The sequence below is a fragment of the Ailuropoda melanoleuca genome, chromosome 18 (assembly GCF_002007445.2).
Source record: "Ailuropoda melanoleuca isolate Jingjing chromosome 18, ASM200744v2, whole genome shotgun sequence".
NCBI classification, from domain to species: Eukaryota; Metazoa; Chordata; class Mammalia; order Carnivora; family Ursidae; genus Ailuropoda; species Ailuropoda melanoleuca.
In genome coordinates, this window is record NC_048235.1 from 24,157,152 (window position 1) to 24,183,213 (window position 26,062).

Genomic DNA, 26,062 nt, shown 5'->3' on the forward strand with positions numbered 1-26,062 from the left:
TATATCTATGAGGTCCAACTCGTCGAGTATGGCATTCAAAGCCTTTGATTCTTTTCTTAGTTTTTGCCAGGTGAATNTGTTTTGTGTCCCAGAGCATGATCTATTCTTGAGAATGTTCCATGGGCATTAGAATAGAATGAGTATTCTTTGGTTCTGGGGTGTAGTGTTCTATATATATCTATGAGGTCCAACTCGTCGAGTATGGCATTCAAAGCCTTTGATTCTTTGCTTAGTTTTTGCCAGGTGAATCCCCTGTCTTGTGTCATCTGAGTCACTACCCCTAAACTACCCATAGATTAGTTTTGTCTGCTTTTGAACTTCTTAAGAATGATATTAGATAGTATATATTATATATTGTGCGCGACTCCTCTCTTGCATAGTTGTAGTTTGTTCATTTTCATTGTTATAAGAAATGCCATGGTGTGAATATACCGCTATTTATCTGTTCTGGTGATGAATATGTTCTTGTGAATATTGCTCCTGTGATTATTTTTGTACATGTTTCCAAACATCATGTTTTAGTATGCATTTCTTTGATTATATCTTGGAGTAACTGATTTTACTTTTTAAAATAATTGATATTTCCTTTTTAGTGAATTATTTTTTCCCTTATGCTTTTTTCTTCTACCTTTTGATGTTTTTCTTATCATTGCAAAATTTGCCTAGTTTGTGTTTTTAATTTTATTTACAACCTTTTCAAACTTGTTGACTTTAAATTTTTTCTTTTTGTTTTCTTCCATTTTATGTAATATAATATCTATAATAATATACTGAAATACATGGAGGAAGACTGAAAACTCTGTGGAATTTCAAGAGTCTTCAGCTTTTCTGTCTTCTAAGATTGGTGTATATATAGATATATTTTGCAGTTTTCTGATACTTAAATTTGCGTTGCAGAAATTTTGAATTATGCTACTTTGGTAGGGAACAGTCATACTCTTCCCCCTGACGTACAGAATTTAAAGGATTTTTATTTCTGGTACATTGGTTTTGAAGGATGATCCTGCTTCTCCATGATTTTCGTGGTAGAAAATTAGTTGATTCCATGTTGTTGCCTGTTTCAGAGTCTTTATTACTGCCTCTGAACCATTCTGAGCTTCTCTTAGGTACTTGAATGTATAAAGCATTTCCCACCTCTTGAGCTTTGGATATACTGTACCTTGTCCTCCTTGGGATATTTATTCCAATCCTTTTTTCTGGTTAACTACTTATTCTTTAGACCTTAGCTCAGAATATCACTTCATTGGGGAAGCTTTCCTACCCCAGGCTCAGTTAAGTTTGTATGGCTGTGTGCTCTTTGTAACCCACACATTGCAGTTATTTGCCAGAAGGTTAATTTTCAGTGTTCCTGAAGACACACACACACATACACACACACACACACATATCCCTAAATCCATTTTTCATCATGCTGAAGTATTCTGATGAGAGTACTTTCAACTAATATCTTTCTGTGTTCAGCTTTGAGATTTTACATATCTCAGATTAATTTTACTCTTTCATGTAAATAAAAAGCTAGCTACATATGAAATTAAGCATCAAAATGCTTTTCCTTAAAATTGAGAAGGTTGAGTTTAGTCTGAAGTCAAAAAATTTCTGTTTTCTTGCTGAAGGATTTAGAAATTTCATAGCCTTTAATATTGCCAGATTGCACATAACGTGTCTGCCCATTCTGTTTAGTGCTTTATGAACTCTTATTAATCTGAAACTTTACATTTTCCTTTAATTAGGAAAAGTGCTGTCATTATTTCTATGTATGTGTATATCTTCTCTTCCCATCCTCTACCTCTCCTTTCTTCTTCTGTGTATCCCTATCAGATACTTAGTGGGATAGTTCTTCAACCTGCTTTTATCGGGAATTTATTCTTTATTTTCATTACTATTCAATCAATTAATAATATATTTTTATTTTTCCACTTACATTTTTCATGACAATATTTCCAGTTGGTTTTACCCGATTGGTTTTTGTTCTCAGGTCATGCTTTTGGTATTCTCCATTATTTTCTCCTGAAGCACTTAATTTGCCGTTCTAAATGTCTTTTTTTTTTTTTTTTGTCTATTAATTCTCCTTTTGGTTTATTGTTGTTTTATGGTGCTTGCACTCCTCAGACATGTTATTTTCCGCTGTGAGCTTATATTCCCTTGAAACTAACAGCTAGTTGGGCCAATATTGCATTATTATGGGAGAATGAGTTTGATGGGGGTCAGGATTAGGGCTTGTGAAAGCCTGTGTTCTGTTTTGGTCCTCCAGGTGGTTTGGGCTAAATAGGGACGGACATGCCTCAAGGTAGAGAGGCTCTGGATGGACATTTTTGCTCAGTTCCACCCTGGTTGCACAGAATTTCTCTGACCCTTATCTTCTCAAAGTGTTGTCATCTTCATTGTAATTGCCTAATTGGGAATCCACCTGTACTTTTCTTCCCCCCTCAGCCAAGTTCTAATATTTTACCTTGATGTTACTCCTTTTTTGCTGGCTAGACCCAGGCTGAAAATACTGCTTTATACTCCACAGTAGCATAGGGGACAATGTGACTGTGTTGGGAGTGAAAGAACACAATTAGGACATTTTCCTCTGGCCTCTCCTCTGTCCAGGATACCTGATCTATCTCTTAAGCTGATGTTTCTTCTCACAGCGGTACCCAAACATTTTCTTTTTCTTCCTCAAGGGATGATTTCTTACACTGTTTTGTTGTTGTTTTTGTTATCGTTTTAAGCCAGAATCTGGGATTCATCTCTTCCCTTTTGCTTTTCAGTTGGGTTTGGGGAAGGCACACATTCTTGACTATACTTGCTAATTAAATACGATTTTATCTAAGCATAAATGCTTTTCTAACTCAGGTTCTACAAAGTGGAATAATTAATTGGTGAGATTCTGCCTTTGACAGATGAAAAACATGCAGCTTCATTGACATTGAAGTCATTTTGTAGTTTGTTTCCTAAATTGTTATTTTAGAAACAACAGGGAATATACATACTCCCTGTTGCTTAACAGTGACTTCTGATCTAATGAAGTGTAGAATAGTTCTTTATTTAAAAGCTAATATAGTTAGAATTGAAATTAGAAGAGGAAGCAATGATGGCTTTGAATATTAAATAGAAAATTTGTTTCTTTGTCATAGAATATTTATTATAAAGTAACCAGGAATCTGTTACTGGGTGTCTGTGGTTCTGTGTATACTGGACTGCATGACTTTAACCTAGTATATAGAAAACCCTTGACATTTTTAAAGAATATGTCACAAGACTTTCCCCACTCCCCAGATGAGAGGATACCATTATAGCATGTAATTTTCTTCAGAAAATGTAGTAAAACTGGAAACTTTAAAAGACTTTAGAAGGTAGGCCTTTATAAGAAAGTGAACAAAATTAGAAAATCATGTAGAGATGGGGCTGCTCTGCTAACTGCCCCGCCCCCCGTAACTTTGAGGCTGCCTCCTGCACATCAGCCAAGATACAGGTGTGATTCAGATTTTTAATTCAGTGAAATTATACATTACTTACTGTGTTTATTATGGACCTTTAGAGGTGCTTAGCAGATACCTGAAACTACCTACCAGTGTTAAATAGGTAAATGATGAGTCTGTTGACCAGGAAGGAAAAGTTATTTAAAAACGTTATATGTATTGTATAAATGTGTCACAGCTGAATTTGTTTCATTGAAAGTAATTTTATTGTCATTGGTAAGAGTTTTTGTTTTTTTTTTTTATTTGGATGGAAGTAGATAGATAATGCTTAAGAAAGTAAGTAGGTTCTTCTATTTTAGAGTCTAAACTTTTCTAATGTTCTTAGAATAATGAACAATTCGCATCTGTCATCAAGTACCTTTTTATCCATCCAAGCTTAGCTTTTGTGGTTTCCTTTATATCAGGAAAAACAATGATGTATGTGAGAGTTCATGAGTTATTTCCTAGATAATCTCAAACTTATTTTGCTCTTAGTTTGAGTATCTTTTGAGTATAATTAGATCTTTCTACCCTTAAGGAAAAAAATAAATAAATATGAGAGATGTAATATAAATTTTCTCATTGAGTATATAAGTGTAGGTCAATGGATTTCATAGTTCAAATGATGTACAGTGGTTGTTGCTTTGCTGACAGTCTAATTAGGGTGAAAAATATCTTTAGGCTATGGCTTTGCTACCATAAATAAAAACATCACTTTAAAATATTCCAAACACCTGAGGTTTCTTTTCTTTTATTATGTTTCAGAAGTCACAGTTGTTAGTTATAAGATTTCTTATTGGTCAGGGTTGTTCCTTTGAAGCTTTAAGTTTAGGTAGGCTTAAAATATTGAACATAAGTGAAACAATTATCTATCTCTAAACTCGGACTTGGTGAGTAGATGCCAAATGACCTTACATTTGGCGTTGAAATGTTTTTGAATGGCCTTAATTTAAACTCTAACATTAGAATAAGGAAAATAGTTAAGTATACTTGTAAGCGAACCAACATGAGTTTCCCCTTGGTGAGTCAAAGAAACTACATCAGGTGCGTTGTTGCACAAAGAAAAACTATATTTGCAGCAAATGAGGAGATGACGTGGAATAGCTTCCAAAGTCGTGACTCCCCAAGAGAGGGTGAATGGGTACCTTTTGTTTAGGGTTAGGATGAATGTTTAGATAGGGAAGACTTGTCATATATGTGGAGGTTGGTATAAGGTTAAGCACAGGCCTTAAGGAAACATGCCTACAGATACGTTGTATGTATGTAAATGAGGCTGAGGTTCTTCCGTGGTGGGAGATTTTAGTATTATAATGAGGTAAAGGTAATTTCTGGTCATTCCAGGGGTCATTCCACAGTCCATCTGCACAGACGCATGTCAGGGCTTTGGGTGGTCTGGGTAGTCGCCATTTTCTGAGTGGTGGTTTTGGGTTTCATTTGTCTGAGTTAAGAGGTAAGCCAGGAAGACGAGCTTAAGGAAAATGTAAGACAAAGGTTAGTCAGTACAAGCAAGTAGGCAGTAAAGGTCAGGTCTTGGGGTTTAACTGGTGACATATTGAGGTTAGGCTTTGGGTTAAGAATTTAGGTTTTTCTCACAATTCCAGCACAATGATTTCCACATAGTATATTTTAAAACTTCTTAGAATATGTAAAATAATGTAATTGTTTCTCACACACTGTTTAGGGGAAAGCGTGTACTGCAGTTTACAAAACAGGTTCACATTACTTAGTTTAGTAGTTAGAGAAGAACAGTTCATCTGGGTGAACTTTTTATTGCTACCTGCTTGCCCTGACCCTTCCCCAAATGGCACCTCCATAAACTGAGTTCTTCAGGCTAGAAACCTGGGAGCCAGTCTTTCTTGCCTTTCCTTTTTGACCCGTCTGTACTGCTACTGTCTTACTCCAAACCACCATCAATTCTTGCCCAAACTATGGCAGATTTTTCTTAGCCTATTTCTCTGATTTTGCTCTTGACCTTCTTCATTCTACTTTTCACATAGCCAACTGATAATCTTTTTAAGACTTGAGTACAATCAAGTAATTTCTCTTATAAAGGGAAATAAAATAAAATTCAAACTTCTTACTCATGACTTAGAGGCTGCGACAGATACTGTTGGTTATTTTGTAGAAGGCAGCAGTGTGCCCAGCTATAAAAAACCTGACTTGCCAGACTTTTTGGGGAGCTGGACAGGTGACTAGTTTTTGGCTGATGAGATATAAGTGGAAGTATCTTAGAGAGGCTTCCTTAATAATAAAGACTAAGAGAAACCCTTTTTTCGCTTTGCCCGCTTCTTTCTTGTGTGGGGACCTGAATACCAGGCTTTGAGGTGTAGCACTCTTTTTTTTTTTCTTTTTTAAAGATTTTATTTATTTATTTGACAGAGAGACAGCCAGTGAGAGAGGGAACACAAGCAGGGGGAGTGGGAGAGGAAGAAGCAGGCTCCCAGCGGAGGAGCCTGATGTGGGGCTCGATCCCAGAACTCTGGGATCACACCCTGAGCCGAAGGCAGACACTTAACGACTGTGCTACCCAGGCACCCCAAGGTGTAGCCNTCGATCCCAGGACTCTGGGATCACACCCTGAGCCGAAGGCAGACGCTTAACGACTGTGCTACCCAGGCACCCCGAGGTGTAGCACTCTTTTGTGACCATGAGGTGCCACACGAGGAGAAGGTAGCTTATGCATGCTAAGCATGCCAGAGTGGAAACATTTTTAAAGAGCTCTTGTTAAACTGCTGTATGAGCCTGAATTGCCTCTGAGTGGACAAGTTTAGTGAGACATGTGAAATCTCTACTTTTTTTTTTTTTTGAGGTATCACTAGTTAAGTATTCCATTATTTGTAGCTGGATGTGTTCGTCACTGATAAAGGCCCTACATGATCTAGCTCTTGCCCGTCTTCCGACCTCATTTTGTCGTAACTATCTCTGGTCACATCAGCTAGCAGACAAATCTTGGCTGACAAACTCCTACTTGGATCCAAGCTCGTTATGACTCAGAGGCTCTGTCTGATCTGGTTTTATTGACGGTCCCTAATGTACCACTGCCTTCTCTGTCCCGGTATCAACAAAAACCTTAAAATACCCCCAAATCCTTGACAAATATGTACAAGATATTAATAGAGAAAAAACACAAAACGAAAGGTGTGAATTTGAGGGGAGGTATGTATATGATACACATGGATATACATGATAACATGGTATATCCTATCCATGGATTAGAAGACTCAGTATTGTAAATTTGTCAACTTTACAGAATTAATTCTAATCAATAATCTTTAAAAACTTTTTTCTAACACATTTCTTCATGGTACTTAAAGATAATTCCATTGAACATCAAAAAGCAGTAGTAGCCAGGATAATTTTTTAAGAGGAACAAGGGGGATTGATACTGCCCTATTTGGAATTTTAGACTTTTTTTTGAAGTTAAACTATTAAACAAACTGATCAACCAAAGAGAAGAGTTGTGGAAAACATAAAATTAGATCTGTAACCGATAGCATATATACAGGAAGATTAAAGATCTAAATGTGGAAACCGTGGGGGGCTCAGTTGATTAAGTGTCTGCCTTTGGCTCAGGTCATGATCCCAGGGTCCTGGGATAGAGCCTGGACTCCCCGCTCAGCGGGGAGTCTTCTTCTCCCTCTCCCTCTGCCCCTCTCTGTTCATGCTCTCTGGCTCTCTCTGGCTCAAATAAATAAATAAAATCTTCTTTAAAAATGTGGAAAGCAGAATTATAAAAGTAATCTAGAAGAAAATGTACGAACAGTGTAGGAATAGGAAGGATTTCATACAGATTATGTAGAAAGCACAGTGTAGGGGAAGATTGACATATTTTATTATGTTAAAGCTTAAAACTTGTCTGAAATCAAACACTGTAAATAGAGTGTAAAGACAAGATAAACAAACTAGTGTATTTTTAATAAATGTAACCAATACAAGATTAGTGTTTAGAATATATAAAGATGTATAAAATAATAAGAAAAGACAAAAAATTCGGTCTAGACCATGAACTGAAGGGTGACAAATGAAACTTGAATGATCAGTAAACATATAAACAAATGTTTGTATCAGTTAGCATGGGTTCAGCTCCAAAAATTCCAAAATTCAACTAACAGAAACTTAAGCCTAAGGACATTTATTTCCTGCTTGACAAGTCTAGAGGTAGGAAGTTCAAGAATTGGTTGAACACTTTGTGAGCACAGCAGGGTTCTGTGCTAGGATTTTCATAATTCTTTTGACCTTCCCATCATGGTATGAGCGGCTCTGAATGTCACAACTTTATGTGAGAATTTTCTAGAAATAGAGAGGAAGGGAGAGAGGAGAAAGGGTCCTTTTTCTTCTACATATCTTCTATTAGCAGGGAGAAAAGTCTTTCCAGAAGCTTCTAGATTCTCCATTCTGTCTCCTTGCCAGTCACTGCCAAAGAGGAATAGAATCGCCTTTCTGGCTTAGAGTAATCAGGATTCACTCCTTGGACTGGGGAAAGGTTTACCTTCTCTTAGCTAATATATTACATTCCGACCAATTCCTGAGCAATATGAGTTTCTGTGGGTCAGCAAGAAGAGGGGATAATTGTCACAACTATCAATCTTACTAATAGAGATTGAAGACCATGTGATATTGACAATATAATATGAATATAGATAATCGAATAACATGGAATATGAAATACATAATATGTAAATATATTAATGTGAAATAGCGTTTAAAAACACACATATATAAGAAGTATAAAAATACAGGCAAGTATAACAAACATTGAGCTTATGTAATGGGATCTTCGGGGAAGAAAGGAGAAGAGTAGGATTAAGAGAGATTTCAACTGTATTCATATATTTAATTTTCTAAAAAAAGAGCAAATGTCTAAGCCCAGAAAATGTAAATTAAGGAGTGCATTTTCTATTTTTGCCTCTTTGTAAAGATTATAAATATGTGTTCACGTACACAAGATGGGGAAATGGGTGTACTCAAGCATTTTGGTTAAAAATGAAAATTGATGGGGCGCCTGGGTGGCACAGCGGTTAAGCGTCTGCCTTCAGCTCAGGGCGTGATCCCGGCGTTATGGGATCGAGCCCCACATCAGGCTCTTCTGNAGGTGTAGCACTCTTTTGTGACCATGAGGTGCCACACGAGGAGAAGGTAGCTTATGCATGCTAAGCATGCCAGAGTGGAAACATTTTTAAAGAGCTCTTGTTAAACTGCTGTATGAGCCTGAATTGCCTCTGAGTGGACAAGTTTAGTGAGACATGTGAAATCTCTACTTTTTTTTTTTTTTGAGGTATCACTAGTTAAGTATTCCATTATTTGTAGCTGGATGTGTTCGTCACTGATAAAGGCCCTACATGATCTAGCTCTTGCCCGTCTTCCGACCTCATTTTGTCGTAACTATCTCTGGTCACATCAGCTAGCAGACAAATCTTGGCTGACAAACTCCTACTTGGATCCAAGCTCGTTATGACTCAGAGGCTCTGTCTGATCTGGTTTTATTGACGGTCCCTAATGTACCACTGCCTTCTCTGTCCCGGTATCAACAAAAATCTTAAAATACCCCCAAATCCTTGACAAATATGTACAAGATATTAATAGAGAAAAAACACAAAACGAAAGGTGTGAATTTGAGGGGAGGTATGTATATGATACACATGGATATACATGATAACATGGTATATCCTATCCATGGATTAGAAGACTCAGTATTGTAAATTTGTCAACTTTACAGAATTAATTCTAATCAATAATCTTTAAAAACTTTTTTCTAACACATTTCTTCATGGTACTTAAAGATAATTCCATTGAACATCAAAAAGCAGTAATAGCCAGGATAATTTTTTAAGAGGAACAAGGGGGATTGATACTGCCCTATTTGGAATTTTAGACTTTTTTTTGAAGTTAAACTATTAAACAAACTGATCAACCAAAGAGAAGAGTTGTGGAAAACATAAAATTAGATCTGTAACCGATAGCATATATACAGGAAGATTAAAGATCTAAATGTGGAAACCGTGGGGGGCTCAGTTGATTAAGTGTCTGCCTTTGGCTCAGGTCATGATCCCAGGGTCCTGGGATAGAGCCTGGACTCCCCGCTCAGCGGGGAGTCTTCTTCTCCCTCTCCCTCTGCCCCTCTCTGTTCATGCTCTCTGGCTCTCTCTGGCTCAAATAAATAAATAAAATCTTCTTTAAAAATGTGGAAAGCAGAATTATAAAAGTAATCTAGAAGAAAATGTACGAACAGTGTAGGAATAGGAAGGATTTCATACAGATTATGTAGAAAGCACAGTGTAGGGGAAGATTGACATATTTTATTATGTTAAAGCTTAAAACTTGTCTGAAATCAAACACTGTAAATAGAGTGTAAAGACAAGATAAACAAACTAGTGTATTTTTAATAAATGTAACCAATACAAGATTAGTGTTTAGAATATATAAAGATGTATAAAATAATAAGAAAAGACAAAAAATTCGGTCTAGACCATGAACTGAAGGGTGACAAATGAAACTTGAATGATCAGTAAACATATAAACAAATGTTTGTATCAGTTAGCATGGGTTCAGCTCCAAAAATTCCAAAATTCAACTAACAGAAACTTAAGCCTAAGGACATTTATTTCCTGCTTGACAAGTCTAGAGGTAGGAAGTTCAAGAATTGGTTGAACACTTTGTGAGCACAGCAGGGTTCTGTGCTAGGATTTTCATAATTCTTTTGACCTTCCCATCATGGTATGAGCGGCTCTGAATGTCACAACTTTATGTGAGAATTTTCTAGAAATAGAGAGGAAGGGAGAGAGGAGAAAGGGTCCTTTTTCTTCTACATATCTTCTATTAGCAGGGAGAAAAGTCTTTCCAGAAGCTTCTAGATTCTCCATTCTGTCTCCTTGCCAGTCACTGCCAAAGAGGAATAGAATCGCCTTTCTGGCTTAGAGTAATCAGGATTCACTCCTTGGACTGGGGAAAGGTTTACCTTCTCTTAGCTAATATATTACATTCCGACCAATTCCTGAGCAATATGAGTTTCTGTGGGTCAGCAAGAAGAGGGGATAATTGTCACAACTATCAATCTTACTAATAGAGATTGAAGACCATGTGATATTGACAATATAATATGAATATAGATAATCGAATAACATGGAATATGAAATACATAATATGTAAATATATTAATGTGAAATAGCGTTTAAAAACACACATATATAAGAAGTATAAAAATACAGGCAAATATAACAAACATTGTGCTTATGTAATGGGATCTTCGGGGAAGAAAGGAGAAGAGTAGGATTAAGAGAGATTTCAACTGTATTCATATATTTAATTTTCTAAAAAAAGAGCAAATGTCTAAGCCCAGAAAATGTAAATTAAGGAGTGCATTTTCTATTTTTGCCTCTTTGTAAAGATTATAAATATGTGTTCACGTACACAAGATGGGGAAATGGGTGTACTCAAGCATTTTGGTTAAAAATGAAAATTGATACACTGAATTAGAGGACAGTTTGGCAACATATGAAATTTTAAACACATATCATTTGACCTAGTCCTTCTACTTTAAGCAATTTATCATAAAGAGCTGGACGGATGTATGAAGACGTGTATATAAGGATATTTATTTTAATTTTTTTATAATGGCAAAATCTCCTTTTTATAATGGTGAAACCACCCAACTAAATAACTTATGACATATTTATGTAGTAGAAGGCTAAGTAATTCATAAGAAAATGATGTATACTTTTAAAATTTTTACCTGAAAAAATATCTAAGGTAGTTGAAAAGTGAAAAGGCAGAGCAAAGATGTATGGCAGAGCAAAGACATATACACACATGCAAAAAAAGAAATCTGGTAGTTTAATCATCAAAATGTTCAATTGGTTATCTCTGGGTGATGATGGCATTACAGATGATTTTCCTTTGTGAAAATTTGGTTTTTTGTAAATATTTAAAAATATTTCTGATATTTTTGTAGCTGGAAAGGCCTTTAGTTGTTTTCTTTCTGTAAGTTAAAAATATAAAATTAAAAGCTACTTACTTGCTCTTTAATTATGACGAAGTAAGCAACATCATGTATATTCATGTAATCAGCAAATATTTTACTGAAGCCATACTGTGTATCAGGCACTATTTTAAATGTTTGAGACACACCAGTTCATGAGATAGCTCCTAGCTCAAGAGTACCTCTGTTTATGACACATCTTTGAGCGGTGAGATATATAAAAGGCAAATAGGTAAATGAACAAGGTAATTTCAGGTAGTGATTAAATGCAGAAAGAAAGTAAAACTGAGTGCTATTGAAAATAATGTATGTGTGCATGCATAGGTGACTTTAAATTGAGTGGTCAGTCAGAGTCCTCTGAGTTGCTTATCTTTGGGCTGATAGTTGGATGGCAGAAGGAGCTAGGCATGTGAAGATCCGGGTGCAAGTTCTCAGAACAGTTCAAAGTCCCCTAGGCTGAAAGGAGTTTGTCATATTCAGGGAACCAAAAGTGAGAGACAGGGCAAATAAAACTCAATGACATGGGAAAGGTGAGAGGGGTCAGCTCACATAAAGCCTTGTAGGTCCTAAGGAATTTGTAGCAATATTTTATTGCATGTATTAATATGAACCCACTGCAGGATTTTAAGCAGGAAAATGACCTAATCTGATATATGCCTTGAAAAGATCAGTCTGCCTACTGTGTTAACAGTGAATTGTAGGGCAGCAGATGTGACCCCAGAGAGANCTGTGACAGCAGAGAGACCAGTTAGGTTATATGCTGTTAGAAGGCTGTATGCTGAAGTCTAGACAAGAGATCATGGGACTATAAACCGAGATGGTGGCACTGGGGAGTAGACAGAATTGAGATGTGTATTTAGAAGCACAGCTCATGAAATCAGCACTGAGGAAAAGAATGACTTAACAAAATGAGGATAATGGTATCTCCCACAGGGTGTTATCATAAGGAGCTGATGCATGTCAAGTATTTGGCATACTTTCTGACACATCCGAGCTTACTAAATGTTAGTTACTTAACCATTACTGTTATTTTTAGTGTTGTCAAGAATANGATGTGACCCCAGAGAGACCAGTTAGGTTATATGCTGTTAGAAGGCTGTATGCTGAAGTCTAGACAAGAGATCATGGGACTATAAACCGAGATGGTGGCACTGGGGAGTAGACAGAATTGAGATGTGTATTTAGAAGCACAGCTCATGAAATCAGCACTGAGGAAAAGAATGACTTAACAAAATGAGGATAATGGTATCTCCCACAGGGCGTTATCATAAGGAGCTGATGCATGTCAAGTATTTGGCATACTTTCTGACACATCCGAGCTTACTAAATGTTAGTTACTTAACCATTACTGTTATTTTTAGTGTTGTCAAGAATAAGGCATGTACTTCGAGCAAAAAGAGTTTTTTTCTGTAAACGTTGAATTACACCTCTAGTATAACTCAACAGCACATGTTGTGTGTTGGTAAAGATCAGAGGATTACAGTCTTGCTGGATCAGAGAGAGAAGGTGTGTTGGTTTTCCTTCTNGGGCACGTACTTCGAGCAAAAAGTTTTTTTCTGTAAACGTTGAATTACACCTCTAGTATAACTCAACAGCACATGTGTGTTGGTAAAGATCAGAGGATTACAGTCTTGCTGGATCAGAGAGAGAAGGTGTGTTGGTTTTCCTTCTGTACTTCATAACACCAAGCCATAAATACATGTACAAGTAGCAACTGTGTATAAGCAGCTACATTAAAAAATTGTGATTTAGCTGTTTTTTAAACATGTGCTAGCTTAATGAAATGAGACACTAAAAATCTTGTCTGCAGTATGTGTCTGTAATGCTTTCACTTAGGGACTATTTTCCGAACAGTTAATTAGTGATAAGTTACTTCAAATTCTATGCAGTTCTTTGTGAACCTAATTACTATTTTTATTTTGGTTCTTTAGACCCAAATAAGCAATTCAATTATAGGGATAATTATGACTACAAACCTTGTTTGTGAAACAGAGGCCTTGTATAACCATCAGAGATATAATGAATCCTCTTTATGTGTAAAAATAATGTTTGAGCGTTTAACATTATAGAATGATGACCAATTCTGATTTTACTCAATGGAACAGGTAAAATTTATGTTGTAGGTAAACTTTACATTTTAAATGAACTTTTCTAAATTACTAAGTGCTAAATTCCTAAGTTTAAATGGGGGACTGTTGTGAATAACAAAACCTTTGATTTAATAATATGTTTTATTAACACAAGACCAAGTTAAGAGAGATAATTTCTTCATTGTCTACTGATTTTGACTGTTTACTTCCACCTTCTTTTATAAATGTATGTGTGCACACTTAGATAAATTTTATACAAAACTGTGTTTTTTTATAATAGGAAAACAGATAAAGAGAAGAAAAGGAAATTCTTAGTGATTTAATCTTTTTTTCTATCTTAAAACTTAAAAAATAAAATTTACCTTTTTAGCCATTTTTTAGTGTATAATTCAGTGGCATTAAGTATATTCTCAGTGTTCTATAGCATCTTTTTAGTACAGGATGATATATGAAAAACCATCATTTACTTAACAGAGCCATTATTTTTGGACATCTCGAATTGTTTCCATGGTTTTCTATAAATAATGCTTTGATAAACATCTTGATACAGAGTCTTTGCTCATATAAATCTATATTTTTTTCTAAAATGTGATACCAGTTTACGCTCAAATTATCAGTGTGTGAGCACAATTCCATTTCCCCACACTCAGTTTGATACCAAGCATTTTTTGGTTTGCTTTTTATATTTTAGGTCTAAAAGTATTAGTAAAAAGTAAACACACACTTTCCGTTTTGCTTCAAAGTTACAATGGATACTTTTTAAAATGCCACTTGATAAGTTTTAAAAAGTATCTTATTTTAACTTACTTGTTTATTAGTGAAGAAAGGAAATTCATTCTCAGATATTATCAGTGCATTGATTAGGGAATGTGAGTTTGCCATGCAGACTTTATTCAAATCCGTAAAAGGAAAATCATGAAATCTTCATGAGTAAGGAAAGCAGCTATGGCCTGATGAAGAGTAAGGCTGTGATAGTAGGGTGAAGAATGCTGAAGTTAGAGAAATAAACAGAACCTAACATCTGTGAAGTTGTGTAGGTATTAAGGAACCAACAGCAAGACGGTGATAGTTCTATTAGCATGTATCCTATACTTTTGGTATTTCAGTTAGTAATACAGTATTCACCTCTTTTCACCCAAAATTTTCAGCTTAATTTGAAGGGTATTTTCTATGGAAACCCATTTCTGACTTTGTAATATGCATCTGTGGAAACACGTCTTTTGTTTTGGAGACTTTTTCTTAGAGCCTGTTTTCCTGGATTGAATGAATTATAAATGTAGATAGTATGGAGAACATATCTTGAAATAAATCTTTTTTTTTTTCGTTTTCCTCATAGTTCTCAGTTTATATGCATAAAATGAAGGAAGATAGGACCATTTTATGCTTTTAGTTTTATTTATGATGCCACTTTCTAACTGCATTACACAGTAAATACTAGCATGGAGGTAGTGATACTTAGACAGTAAGACCAAATAAAATTTAAAGTAGGAGAGAAAGAATCATTAAGAAAGATATTAGCTTATAAAGATAAAAATACTAATGCTTATAATCTTCTTCTTAATCCATTACAGCGTAACTTGTAATTTCATCACTGTGTTATAATTTAAAATTGTCAATGGCTTTTTTCCCTTCTAAATCCTCATCATGCTGGACTTTGCATGCTGTTGTTGCTCTTTGACTTCCCTAATGTACTTTCTTGGTAATTTTTACCTTTCTCAGTGTGTGCTAGTCCTTACACTGATTCAGATCCGTTCTTTCCCCCCGCTTTTTCTGTCTGAAAATTGTGATACTTCTTATCAGTTTTCTAGTTCTTTCTAAATGCCTGTATTCCCACTTGTTTGTCATATTGTTTCCTCAGACTCACTAAATCCAACCTTACGTTGTTTTGCTTTTAGTTTGGCCATCAGTCCCAAGAGTAGATATTTTGGCATTATTTTTAGTTCTTCCTTTTCGTAGTTCTTATAACCAAACTATTACCACATATTTCTGGTATCCATACATTCTTCTCTAGTTTTTCTGGTATAATGTTGAGTGTTGTAATTTGTTTTAGATTTGGTTGTCAGTAGTATTTAAATAACCTTCATTTCTTAAAATAGATGGATTTTATACATAAAATTTTTTCTTGTGAAGCATGAGGGGGAATGAATGCCTTGGACTGGAGTCTTATTCATCTTGTATTTCTAGCAGAGTTGCCCGGCACATAAAAGGTGTTGAAGAAATGTCTTTTGAAAAAAAAAAAAGAAAGAAATGTCTCTTGAATGAACTGCACAAAGACTTAAGGAAGACCTTTCTTAGTTCTGAGTTCTATAAGAGGAGAGAATCCATTTGAATGGTAGCCAATTTTTTTTAACCCTTTTTGCTATAGAAGACAGTACTGCAAGCATTCATATTGGTTAATATTATTAAAGAAGTATTAATGTTTCTTTTTGCAAAATTGCTTCAATGTATATTATCCTTCTTTTTAGGGTTTGGAAGGAAGGATGTCGTAGAACACTTACTACAGATGGGTGCTAATGTCCATGCTCGTGATGATGGAGGTCTCATCCCACTTCATAATGCCTGTTCTTTTGGCCATGCTGAGGTTGTGAGTCTGTTACTGTGTCAAGGAGCTGATCCAAATGCTCGGGATAACTGGAACTATACCCCTCTGCATGAAGCTGCTATTAAAGGGAAAATCGACGTATGTATTGGTAAGTATTATTTGATGATATCTAAGCTGTAAGATCAGTCTGACAGGTATAACATTTTAAATAAAGGTTTACCATTTTTTCTTTTTTTATTGTGGTGGGAATAGTGTTCTCTCAGAATAAGTAAAGAAGGCTTCATTACTTCTTATTCTTAGAAGCAATTTTTTTCCATCAAAGGGAAGTAGGGAGATGGCAATGTAAAGTTGGTTAAGAACAGGATTCACAACATTAATTCTCCAAATGCAAGTCAAATGCTAACTGATGTAGAACTAAATTTTGATGGATTACTATTACAAATTTAGTTAATTTACAGTCTCTTTGAAAAAGACTGCAGTTTTCCATCCTAGCATCAAATGAGAGCCATTATAAAATACAAGTTCTTACTGAATTGGATGACATATTTGGATGCTTTAGGCTGATTCAAGGGAAGTCATCTAGCACGAAGGCAAAATCTTTTTCTTTATGTTGCTAAAAGTGAACACCAGCTATTAGCACCGGAAAGCTTTGAGCGAGTGGCTCAAATATGGTAGTACAAAGCTTAATATGTTCAACATGTGCCATAGGCTAGGAAAAAAGCAATTTCAAGTAAAATTGAACTTTTCAGCCATTTTAAATTTTGAGATGATATGAAATTGTATTCAATCAACATTTCTTTTTCTTTCATATTTATCTAAATGTGTATGTATGTATTATATACACACAATATTATATACACACACATTAGATTTTGCTTTATTGTATACCTTTCATTCTTAAATCTAAAACAAGCTTCCAGAAGACCAGCATAGTTTCTTCTGAGTGTATCTATTTCTTGACCTTCAAGATGGTGGGTGTTTGTTTAGCCCCTGGCAGGTTGATTTACATAACTGTTGTCTTCTGGGATGACATCCGTTTCAAGTTTAATCTTTCACGTTTATCTTTATCATAAAACTCAAATATATGTGTCATTTTTAAAGATATATGGTGGTGTGGTTATTAAGATTTTCTCTCTCTTCATAGCTATCTATTCCAGCCTCCAGTATATTTTTCATTTTCCCTCAAATTATTGCAGTGCCTGACCTACAACTTCTTTATCACATTCTCTGTTATTATCTTTTGTCACTTCCACATCCGTTGACATGAGCCTTTGGATACCCTGGTCCTTTTCGATCTTTGAGATCTTCCCTTTTCAGTTGATTCTCCCATTTCCTAAGTCTTTCACTAAAATACCACATCCTGGACTAAGTCATTACCTAAAACTACCTGAAAAGCTTGAAAAAATACCCTCTCTTGAACACAAAACCTCTTAAGTTGTGGTAAGTTACCATGTGATAATTATTATTGAACTCGATATGTATTCTTACCTAATCTAGACTTACAACTTCTCTATCTTCATTCCTTCTTGCTTTACCTTGTCATATATGTTGGATTCTTTTGTCATTAGTTGTAGAATTTTATATGGTTTTCACCTTCTTGAATTATTATCCTTTCTAGGCTTCAGTGTTCTATTTTCTTACCTGTACCCCTCTGAATTTTTCATTCTATCAATGCTTTTAATGTGTTATGGAAATTAATATTCTTTCCTTCTCCTCCTAATCCCCCTCCCAAAAGTACATAGTGAAAATACTCCTTTTATGTAGGTTCTGTTGAAATAGAAGACTAGATATAGTACCTGAATTTTTAAAGAATGGATCCCCATTGTCCCCCAGCCCCACGATCCTCAGTGTACTTTGGCACATATTGCTTTCCTTCTGTTTAACTTCTTGTGTCTTATAAAAGTTGAGGGAAGGGAAAGGGCACCTTCAAACTATAATCAAAATATAATTGAGGATACAACTGCTATTAAAGTAGTTATTATGGGAAACAAGATTGGTTGTAGACCCTTTTGTACATTTAATTAGCTTTCAGGAACCTATTAAGAAACCAGATATACAAAAACCTCTGATAGTTTATGTATCATACTTTCTGAATTTGAGTATAGTTAAGGGATTCTGAAATTTTACTATTAGGCGAATTTCCACTTTGAGACAAATGGTTTAAAGTTTGAGTCTGATGGTTTTGAGAGATTAGTGTGCAGAATTAATTTCTGAAAGGTTTTTGCCTAGTTGATGAAATGCTTCCCTGATTATTTTCATATTAATTCTATCTCTGTATGTGTGGTAGAATAATCAATGCTTTTGATATTTATAAAGGTAGAGCCAAGGCACGTTATCCCTGACTTAAGGGCAGCAGCAGGGTGGTTGCTTCAAAGCACATCTTCTGGGCTTATAACCTGACCTGACCAGTTACCAGCTGTATATGAGACTAGGGGCCACTTAACTACCATGTTTTGTTACATGTGAAATAGAAATACTTGGGTTCTTGGGAGGATTAGCTGATGACACATGTAAAGTACTTAGAGTATTTGATACAGTGAATGTTAAATAATAAATATTAATTGCTGTCGTTTTAAATTGAAATATAATTGACTTATGTTACATTAGCTTCAGGTGTACAACCGTGATTAGGCAAGTTTATACTTTATGCTGTGCTCACCACAAGTATAGGTACCATCTGTCACCATACAATGCTGTTTATCACAATACCATTGACTATATTCCCTGTGCTGTACTTTTTATCCCCATGACTTATTCATTCCATAACTGAAAGCCTGTATCTCCCACTCCCCTTCACCCATTTTTCCCATCCCCCCACCACCTTCCTCTTTGGCAACCATCAGTTTGTTCTCTGTATTTATGGGTCTGTTTCTGCTTTTTGTTTGCTTTGTTTTTTAGATTGTGCATATAAGTGAAATCATCTGGTATTCATCTTTCTCTGTCTGATTATTTCCCTTAGCATAATACCCTCTAGGTTCATCCATATTGTTGTAAATGGCAAGATCTCATCCTTATTTATGGCTGAGTGATAGTCAATTTTATATATATATGTATACTACATCTTTTTACCCATTCATCTAGCATATCTTTCATATCTTGGCCATTGTAAATAATGCTGCAATAAACATAGGGTGCATATATCTTTTTGAAGTGGTGTTTTCATTTTCTTTGGATAAATACCCAGTGGTAGAATTATAGAATCATGTTGATATTTCTATTTTTAAATTTTTTTTTAAGATTTATTTGAGAGAGAGCACATGCGAGCAGGGGGAGGGACAGTGGGAGAGAGATAGGGAAAGAGAGAGAGAGAGAAGCAGATTCCCCACTGAGCACAGAGCCCAGCGTGGGGCTCAGTCTCATATCCTGAGACCATGACCTGAGCCGAAATCAAGAGCTGGACTTTTAACCAACTGAGCCACCCAGGCACCCCTCTATTTTTAATTTTTTGAGGAACCTCCATACTGATTTCCATAGTAGCTACACCAACTTAACATTCCCACCAACAGGGCCTGAGGGTTCCTTTTTTTCCACATCCTCACCGACACTTGTTATTTTCTGTCTTTTTGAGTCTAGCCATTCTGACAGGTGTAATAGCTCTTATTAATTGCTATTATTATTGCTAAGATCTCAACCTGAGGGGCGCCTGGGTGGCACAGCAGTTAAGCATCTGCCTTTGGCTCAGGGCGTGGTCCCGTTATGGGATCAAGCCCCACATCAGGCTCTTCTGCTATGAGCCTGCTTCTTCCTCTCCCATTCCCCCCTTGTGTTCCCTCTCTCGCTGGCTGTCTCTATCTCTGTCGAATAAATAAATAAAATCTTTAAAAAAAAAAAAAAGATCTCAACCTGAATTCTGACTGTGTAATGTAGATTTCCTGGTTTCTTCTGTTTACCCTTTATTGACTTTTTATAAAAAGACAATTTAAAAGTCTATCCCAACAAAGCAAACAAATAAAAATAAACAGACAATAAATACAAGAATAAACTAGTGGTTGCCAGAGGGGAAGTAAGGGGTCTAGGGGTATGGGTGAAACAGGTGAAGTGGATTAAGAGGTACAGCTTTCCAGTTAAAAAAACAAAAAGTCTATTCCATGTTTTCTTAGATGCTGTGTACCTACCATCAAAAAGAACAAAATACAGCCTGAGATTATTTTAAAAAATCAACTTTAAATGCTTGTATAATTAAACCAACTACTGAAGAGAGGTCATGGTTCATTATATTAATGCTGATGATATAATTTTTATATTATATTTAACAAATCCAATTTACTTTAGAAATTAACACTTTTTCTACCTTCAGAACTTATTCATTTCTCCCTGCTTCGCTCTACTCCCAGATATAAAGTCACCAAAAATTTAAAAAATGACATCTTTTTTGAATATATGTCATGTGATTTTTTTTGAGACTATCCAAGTGTTAGTGCTTTGAAATTCCATTTTAAAACAAGTTGTAGACACATCTTTCACAAAGTTAACGGACATAAAGTCTGGAAGTCATAATGGACATTTGTCTTTTTTTTTTTTTTTTGAATTTTGGGTAGCTAGTATCCAACTGCTTTTCTGATTTTGGAGATTTAAAACAATGAGTTATCATTTTAGGGAGAAATACAGAAGCTTATGGAGTCAGATCTTTCTTCTTTCTACCCTGGCAGACAGGGATGGCCTTGTTTTGGTCAATCGGACACCCCCTTCTATACTGTAGAATTTTGAGTACAGAGACTTGGAGATATAAAGGAATCATTCATAACAGCAGTTTTTTTCCTGCAGTGTTGGTAGTGGCCCCGCCCCATTAAGGTAGACAGAATTGGGTTCTGTCATTCCCAATGAATATAACTGATACAGAGATCTTGAGAAGATTGGTAGGTGGAAGTTCTGGTATGGGGCCTCTAAGATAATAAAGAAATCTTTTTTTTTTTTTTTTAAGATTTTATTTATTTATTCGACAGAGATAGAGACAGCCAGCGAGAGAGGGAACACAAGCAGGGGGAGTGGGAGAGGAAGAAGCAGGCTCATAGCAGAGGAGCCTGATGTGGGGCTCGATCCCATAACACCAGTATCACGCCCTGAGCTGAAGGCAGACGCTTAACCGCTGTGCCACCCAGGCGCCCCAATAAAGAAATCTCTTAAATCTTTATATAATTCCCATGATCCACACTATTAGCATTTATACCACACTCCCATCTCTTCTTATACTCTGTGATTCTCAAGGAAGAAGGGGACAGAGCATGTTCCCTTTGGAGACTTCTGGGTTCCTCAGCAGGCATGAGACAGCATGCTGACTTCCAAGCAAACAATTTCAATGATAATGGAGGTGTGTGGTTTTGTAACACCTGTGGGATTCTCACTGATTGGAATACCCAGTGTTTAGGTCTGAAAGCCCAGTAAACAAAATGAAAAATTCTCGAAGAGGGGAAGATTGAACAATCAGAATATATGCCCAGAACTTCTGTAGGGGTTGGATAAACACCTGAATGAAAAAATAAAAAGATTCCCTCGGGGAAATTAAAGTGTAATATGGAAGAAGCTTCCTGAGGCCAAAACAATCTAATATTTTTCCAAAGTAAGAACTTCAATAGATGAATTAAAGAAAAACCACATTAGTAGCTTAGAAGATCACGTGAGAAATAACTGCAAATACAGAGCAAAATGTTAGCATCAGGAAGTCTTGAAGAAAAAGGTAAATAGACCCAGGAAGTCAACATTCTTTTAAAACCTTACATGTGATTGGAGTTTCAGTAGGGAAAAAAAAAGAAAGAAAAAAAAACTGATAAAAGAGATCAGTAATAATTAAACAAATGATAAGCTGGAAAAACCCAAGTCTTGAGATTGAAGAGGCTCACAGAGTTCCATGCTGTATTGATGAGAAAAGACACACTGAGGAAGATATGTGTATATATACTGAAGTTTTTCAGGCAGAAAGAATAAGTTGCCTACAAGGCAGGGGGTGGGGGGGGGTTGGGGGCGGAGATTAAGCAAAGGACTTTACATTTACAACACTTAAAGCTTGAAGTCAGTGGAATACCTTCTAAAGACTACTGGAAGAAAAGAAACTGAAATTCTCTTGATAAAGAGGAGTTCTTCAGCTTTCTGGCAGTATGAGAGGCTAAATGGAACAAGTGACGTTATTTTAAAGAACCAAAGCTCCTGTCACTTGCTTTTTTTCTTCTCTCTCTGTACTTTCAAATAATGCTTGACTGCATTTGTCTTACATGTAAAGACTAAGAGTATCCTTACTATATATATATATCTTACTTGGAAACCTCAAATTCAAACTGCTACTTAAAGTCTAACGATTATTACTTAAAAAAAATTTTCAGGCTTAATGGCATTATATTATACCGGTTGGAGTAAAAAAGATGTGGGTATTTGGGGTGCCTGGGTAGCGCAGTCCTTAAGCGTCTGCCTTCGGCTCAGGGGGTGATCCCAGTGTTCCGGGATGGAGTCCCACATCAGGCTCCTCCGCTGGTAGCCTGCTTCTTCCTCTCCCACTCCCCCTGCTTGTGTTCCCTCTCTCTGGCTGTCTCTGTCACATAAATAAATAAAATCTTAAAAAAAAAAAAAAAAGATGTGGGTCTTTAAGCAAGTTACTTATTGTCTTTTAGTTATTAAAGTGGCAGTAATAACTGTACTTCATATAGTTGTTAAGGGGATTAAGTGAGAGAATACAAATAAAGTACCTCTGTGTAATATCTATGCAGTATATGCTCAGTAATTGGTAGCTACTCTCATGTTAAAAGAAAAATAACATGACCTGGGGTGCCCGGGTGGCTCAATGGTTAAGCATCTGCCTTCCACTCAGGGCGTGATCCCAGGGTCCTGGGATCGAGTCCCACATCAGGCTCCCTGCTGGGAGCCTGCTTCTTCCTCTCCCACTCCCCCTGCTTGTGTTCCCTCTCTCACTGGCTGTCTCTCTGTCAAATAAATAAATAAAATCTTTAAAAAAAAAAAAAGAAAAATAACATGGTCAGAAATAATATTCCCATTGTATTACATAATACTGATTCAGATATTTTTAAATTTATTGAAAAATGCAAGAGAAAATAGAAATGTGATGATATTTTTTAAGAAGTCTTTAAGCAAATTGGTTTATTAGGAGAGATTAGGTCAACTATACAGAGTATCACTTAATACCATAATTAAAGTTAACTATTGAAATGAATTAATAAAAATTCTTAGGTACAGTTCTCATTTTTTCTTATCCCAATTTAGAATTTCAATTAATTATTTAATATGTAATAGGATTTCTGCCTTTTTCCCCCATTATTTACCCTTTGGAGAGTCTTTGTTGCATAATTGTGTTTTCTCTGTTCTTCTCTTTCTTTGCCATAGAAAAGGGCATGCCTTAGTTGGTAAGCATTCAACTGGATAAAATTCAAGTTCATTCAGTCAAATGTAACATATTAACCTGGATAAGATCCTGGTTTAGAAAAAAATTAAAGCAGACATTATTAGATTATACAGTTTATGTAATTTTTGTATTAACATACACACGTATGTACGAGTATGTGTGTGTGTGAGATTAAGTGATAAATAACCCAATTGATGACTTGTTAAATTGTGGCCTGATAAAAATGAACAAAGGAGTTATCAGCAATAGGGAAGATTTTGCTCTTAGAGTAGTGAAGACGATTGTGGTCCGCAGCAAGGAACAATAAAATAGGAATCAGGGGACCTGGTGACTACTCTTGGATCTCTGATTAGCAGGCAGTTTGATTTAGGACAGTTTATGGGGCAGATTACTCTCTGTGCCTTAATTCTTCGTTTATCAAATGGAAATAATGGAACTGTTCTATTTATTTTTACCTTGCTTGCTGTTATTTTATAGAAATAATACTAGATGGTAGAGGGTCATGTGTGTTATAGTTGTGCTTTTGAAACTTAAACTATAAGAAGGGACATGCTATATATAGTAGGCAAAATAATGGCCCAAAGATGTCCACATCTCAGTTCCTGGAACCTAGGAATATTTTATTTTACATGAAGACAGAAATTAAGGTTACAGATGGAATTATGGTTGCCGGTCAGCTAACCTAGAGATGGAGAGATTATCCTGGATTATCTTGGTGGGCCCCCAGTATCACAAGATTCTTTAAAATTGGAGAAGGGAGACAGGAAGCAAGTCAGTGATGCATTGTAAGAAGGATTCAACCCAGTCATTTTTTACTTTGAAGATGGGGAAAAGGGGCCATGAGCCCAGGAATGCAGGGGTCTTTAGAAGATTGAAAAAAGCAGGGAAATGGATTCTCTTTGAAAAGAGTTTCCAGTATGGAATGCAGCCCTGCTAACCCCTTGATTTTAGCCCACTGAGACAGGTGTTCAACTTTGAACCTTTAGAACTTAAAATAACAAATCTGTGTTGCTGTTTTAAACCATTGAACTTGTGGTAATTTATTGTAACAGTAATAGAAGGTACTTTTTCAAAGTTTATTAAGATGTGGCATTTTCTAAAGGGAGGAGTAGAATGTTTCTTGATAAAATTTAACTGCTTTCTTGATAGTACTTAAAGTTTCAGCCACTTAGGGTAAGTAACAATGTTGGTAGAGAAGGATAATACTTGTATGTATTCTTAAAATAATTATAATAAGTAGATTAATAAATATATAGTGGACTCATATTTGTACATCAATTATTGTTTTGGAGTATTTCGAGATTTGGGTTAAATAATATGACTGACAGCATTTTGAAACAAAAGAGATTTTGCATTAAATTCACATGAAGAGTACTTGTCCTTATACAGACAGTTATTTAGAAGGAACTTTTTTTTTTTTAAAGATTTTATTATTTATTTGACAGAGAGAGACAGCCAGCGAGAGAGGGAACACAAGCAGGGGGAATGGGAGAGGAAGAAGCCAGGCTCCCAGCAGAGGAGCCTGATGTGGGGCTCGATCCCAGAACGCCGGGATCACGCCCTGAACCGAAGGCAGATGCTTAACGACTGAGCCACCCAGGCGCCCCTAGACAGAACATTTTCTTTGTCATCATTGTCATCAGGTGCTACATAATAAAAATTTGAAAAACAGTGTATAACTTGACAGCCAAATTATTTCTTACGTTTAAAAATGGAAATTCTATCGTCTTCCATGTGAGGCGCAATTAAATATTTAGATTGAATTGAAGACTAATGAGAGCCTCAAGATTTCATTCTTGTCCACCTCTAAATCACTGTTATTACTGAGGGCAGATCTTCATTTTCTGCACTTGCGGTCCGTGTGTTTCTTAAAATGAGTCAAGTAACCATTGTAAAGTTTTACTGTGTGAAGTGCTTTGAGACCATTCATTCAGACTCTAATGAGCAGTTTGATATTTTAGTTTATTCAGTGATCCAGAAAGCAAAGGAAAGGTAATGTTGAAATCTCATCATTTCATTTCAGATTCAAGTAGGAAGATGTGAGGATGTGAGGGAATAGGTTAATGGAGATGGGGAAAAGATGACAAGAATCAGTAGTCATTGGTATTATTGTCACAGAGAACTGAATGCATGGCAGACTCTCTTGGTATGGGGACGGGGATTTGTCCTTTTAATGTTTGTTGATAGCTTTATTTGTGTGCTGTAGTTTGCCTTAGCTTTCCTTGAAAAAAGGAAATTTTGTAATGTAGTAGGGGAACCCTTAAATGTTAACTCTGGAAGGAAATGTTAATTGCTAAATTGCTGGTGAAATGGCCAACCACGTGAACCTGGCTCTTAGTTTACCTTCCCTTTTGAGTTACTTTATTTCATTTATTGGTCCTTGAGTATCAGTTATAATACGAGGCTTTGTATCAGAAAATCCATTTCTTACCATAAAAATACTAAGATTTGTCGTATAACTAAAAATATAGGTATATGCCTTGATAAACATTAGAATATAAAACCAAACTCCTAATATAAAACTGTATTATAAACACTCCTTCGGGATCATTTTTCTGCATGTACAGAATTGAATTAGACCTTTCCAGTTGAGTGCAGCGACTTTGTATCTACACTAGTTTGTGTTCCTGGGAAATCTCCACAGGCCAGCACAGGCATTCTTTATTG

At 35.8% G+C, this 26,062-nt stretch overlaps 1 protein-coding gene across 1 annotated transcript in view; it reads left to right on the plus strand.

Moving 5' to 3' along the window:
- Positions 1 to 26,062, plus strand: part of TNKS (tankyrase) — a 206,950-nt gene that overhangs the window by 18,479 nt on the left and 162,409 nt on the right. Inside the window, exon 2 of the mRNA XM_002928843.4 lies at positions 15,974 to 16,198. Within this exon, the coding sequence (XP_002928889.1) occupies positions 15,974 to 16,198 (225 nt within the window). The remainder of the gene's footprint in view (positions 1 to 15,973; positions 16,199 to 26,062) is intronic.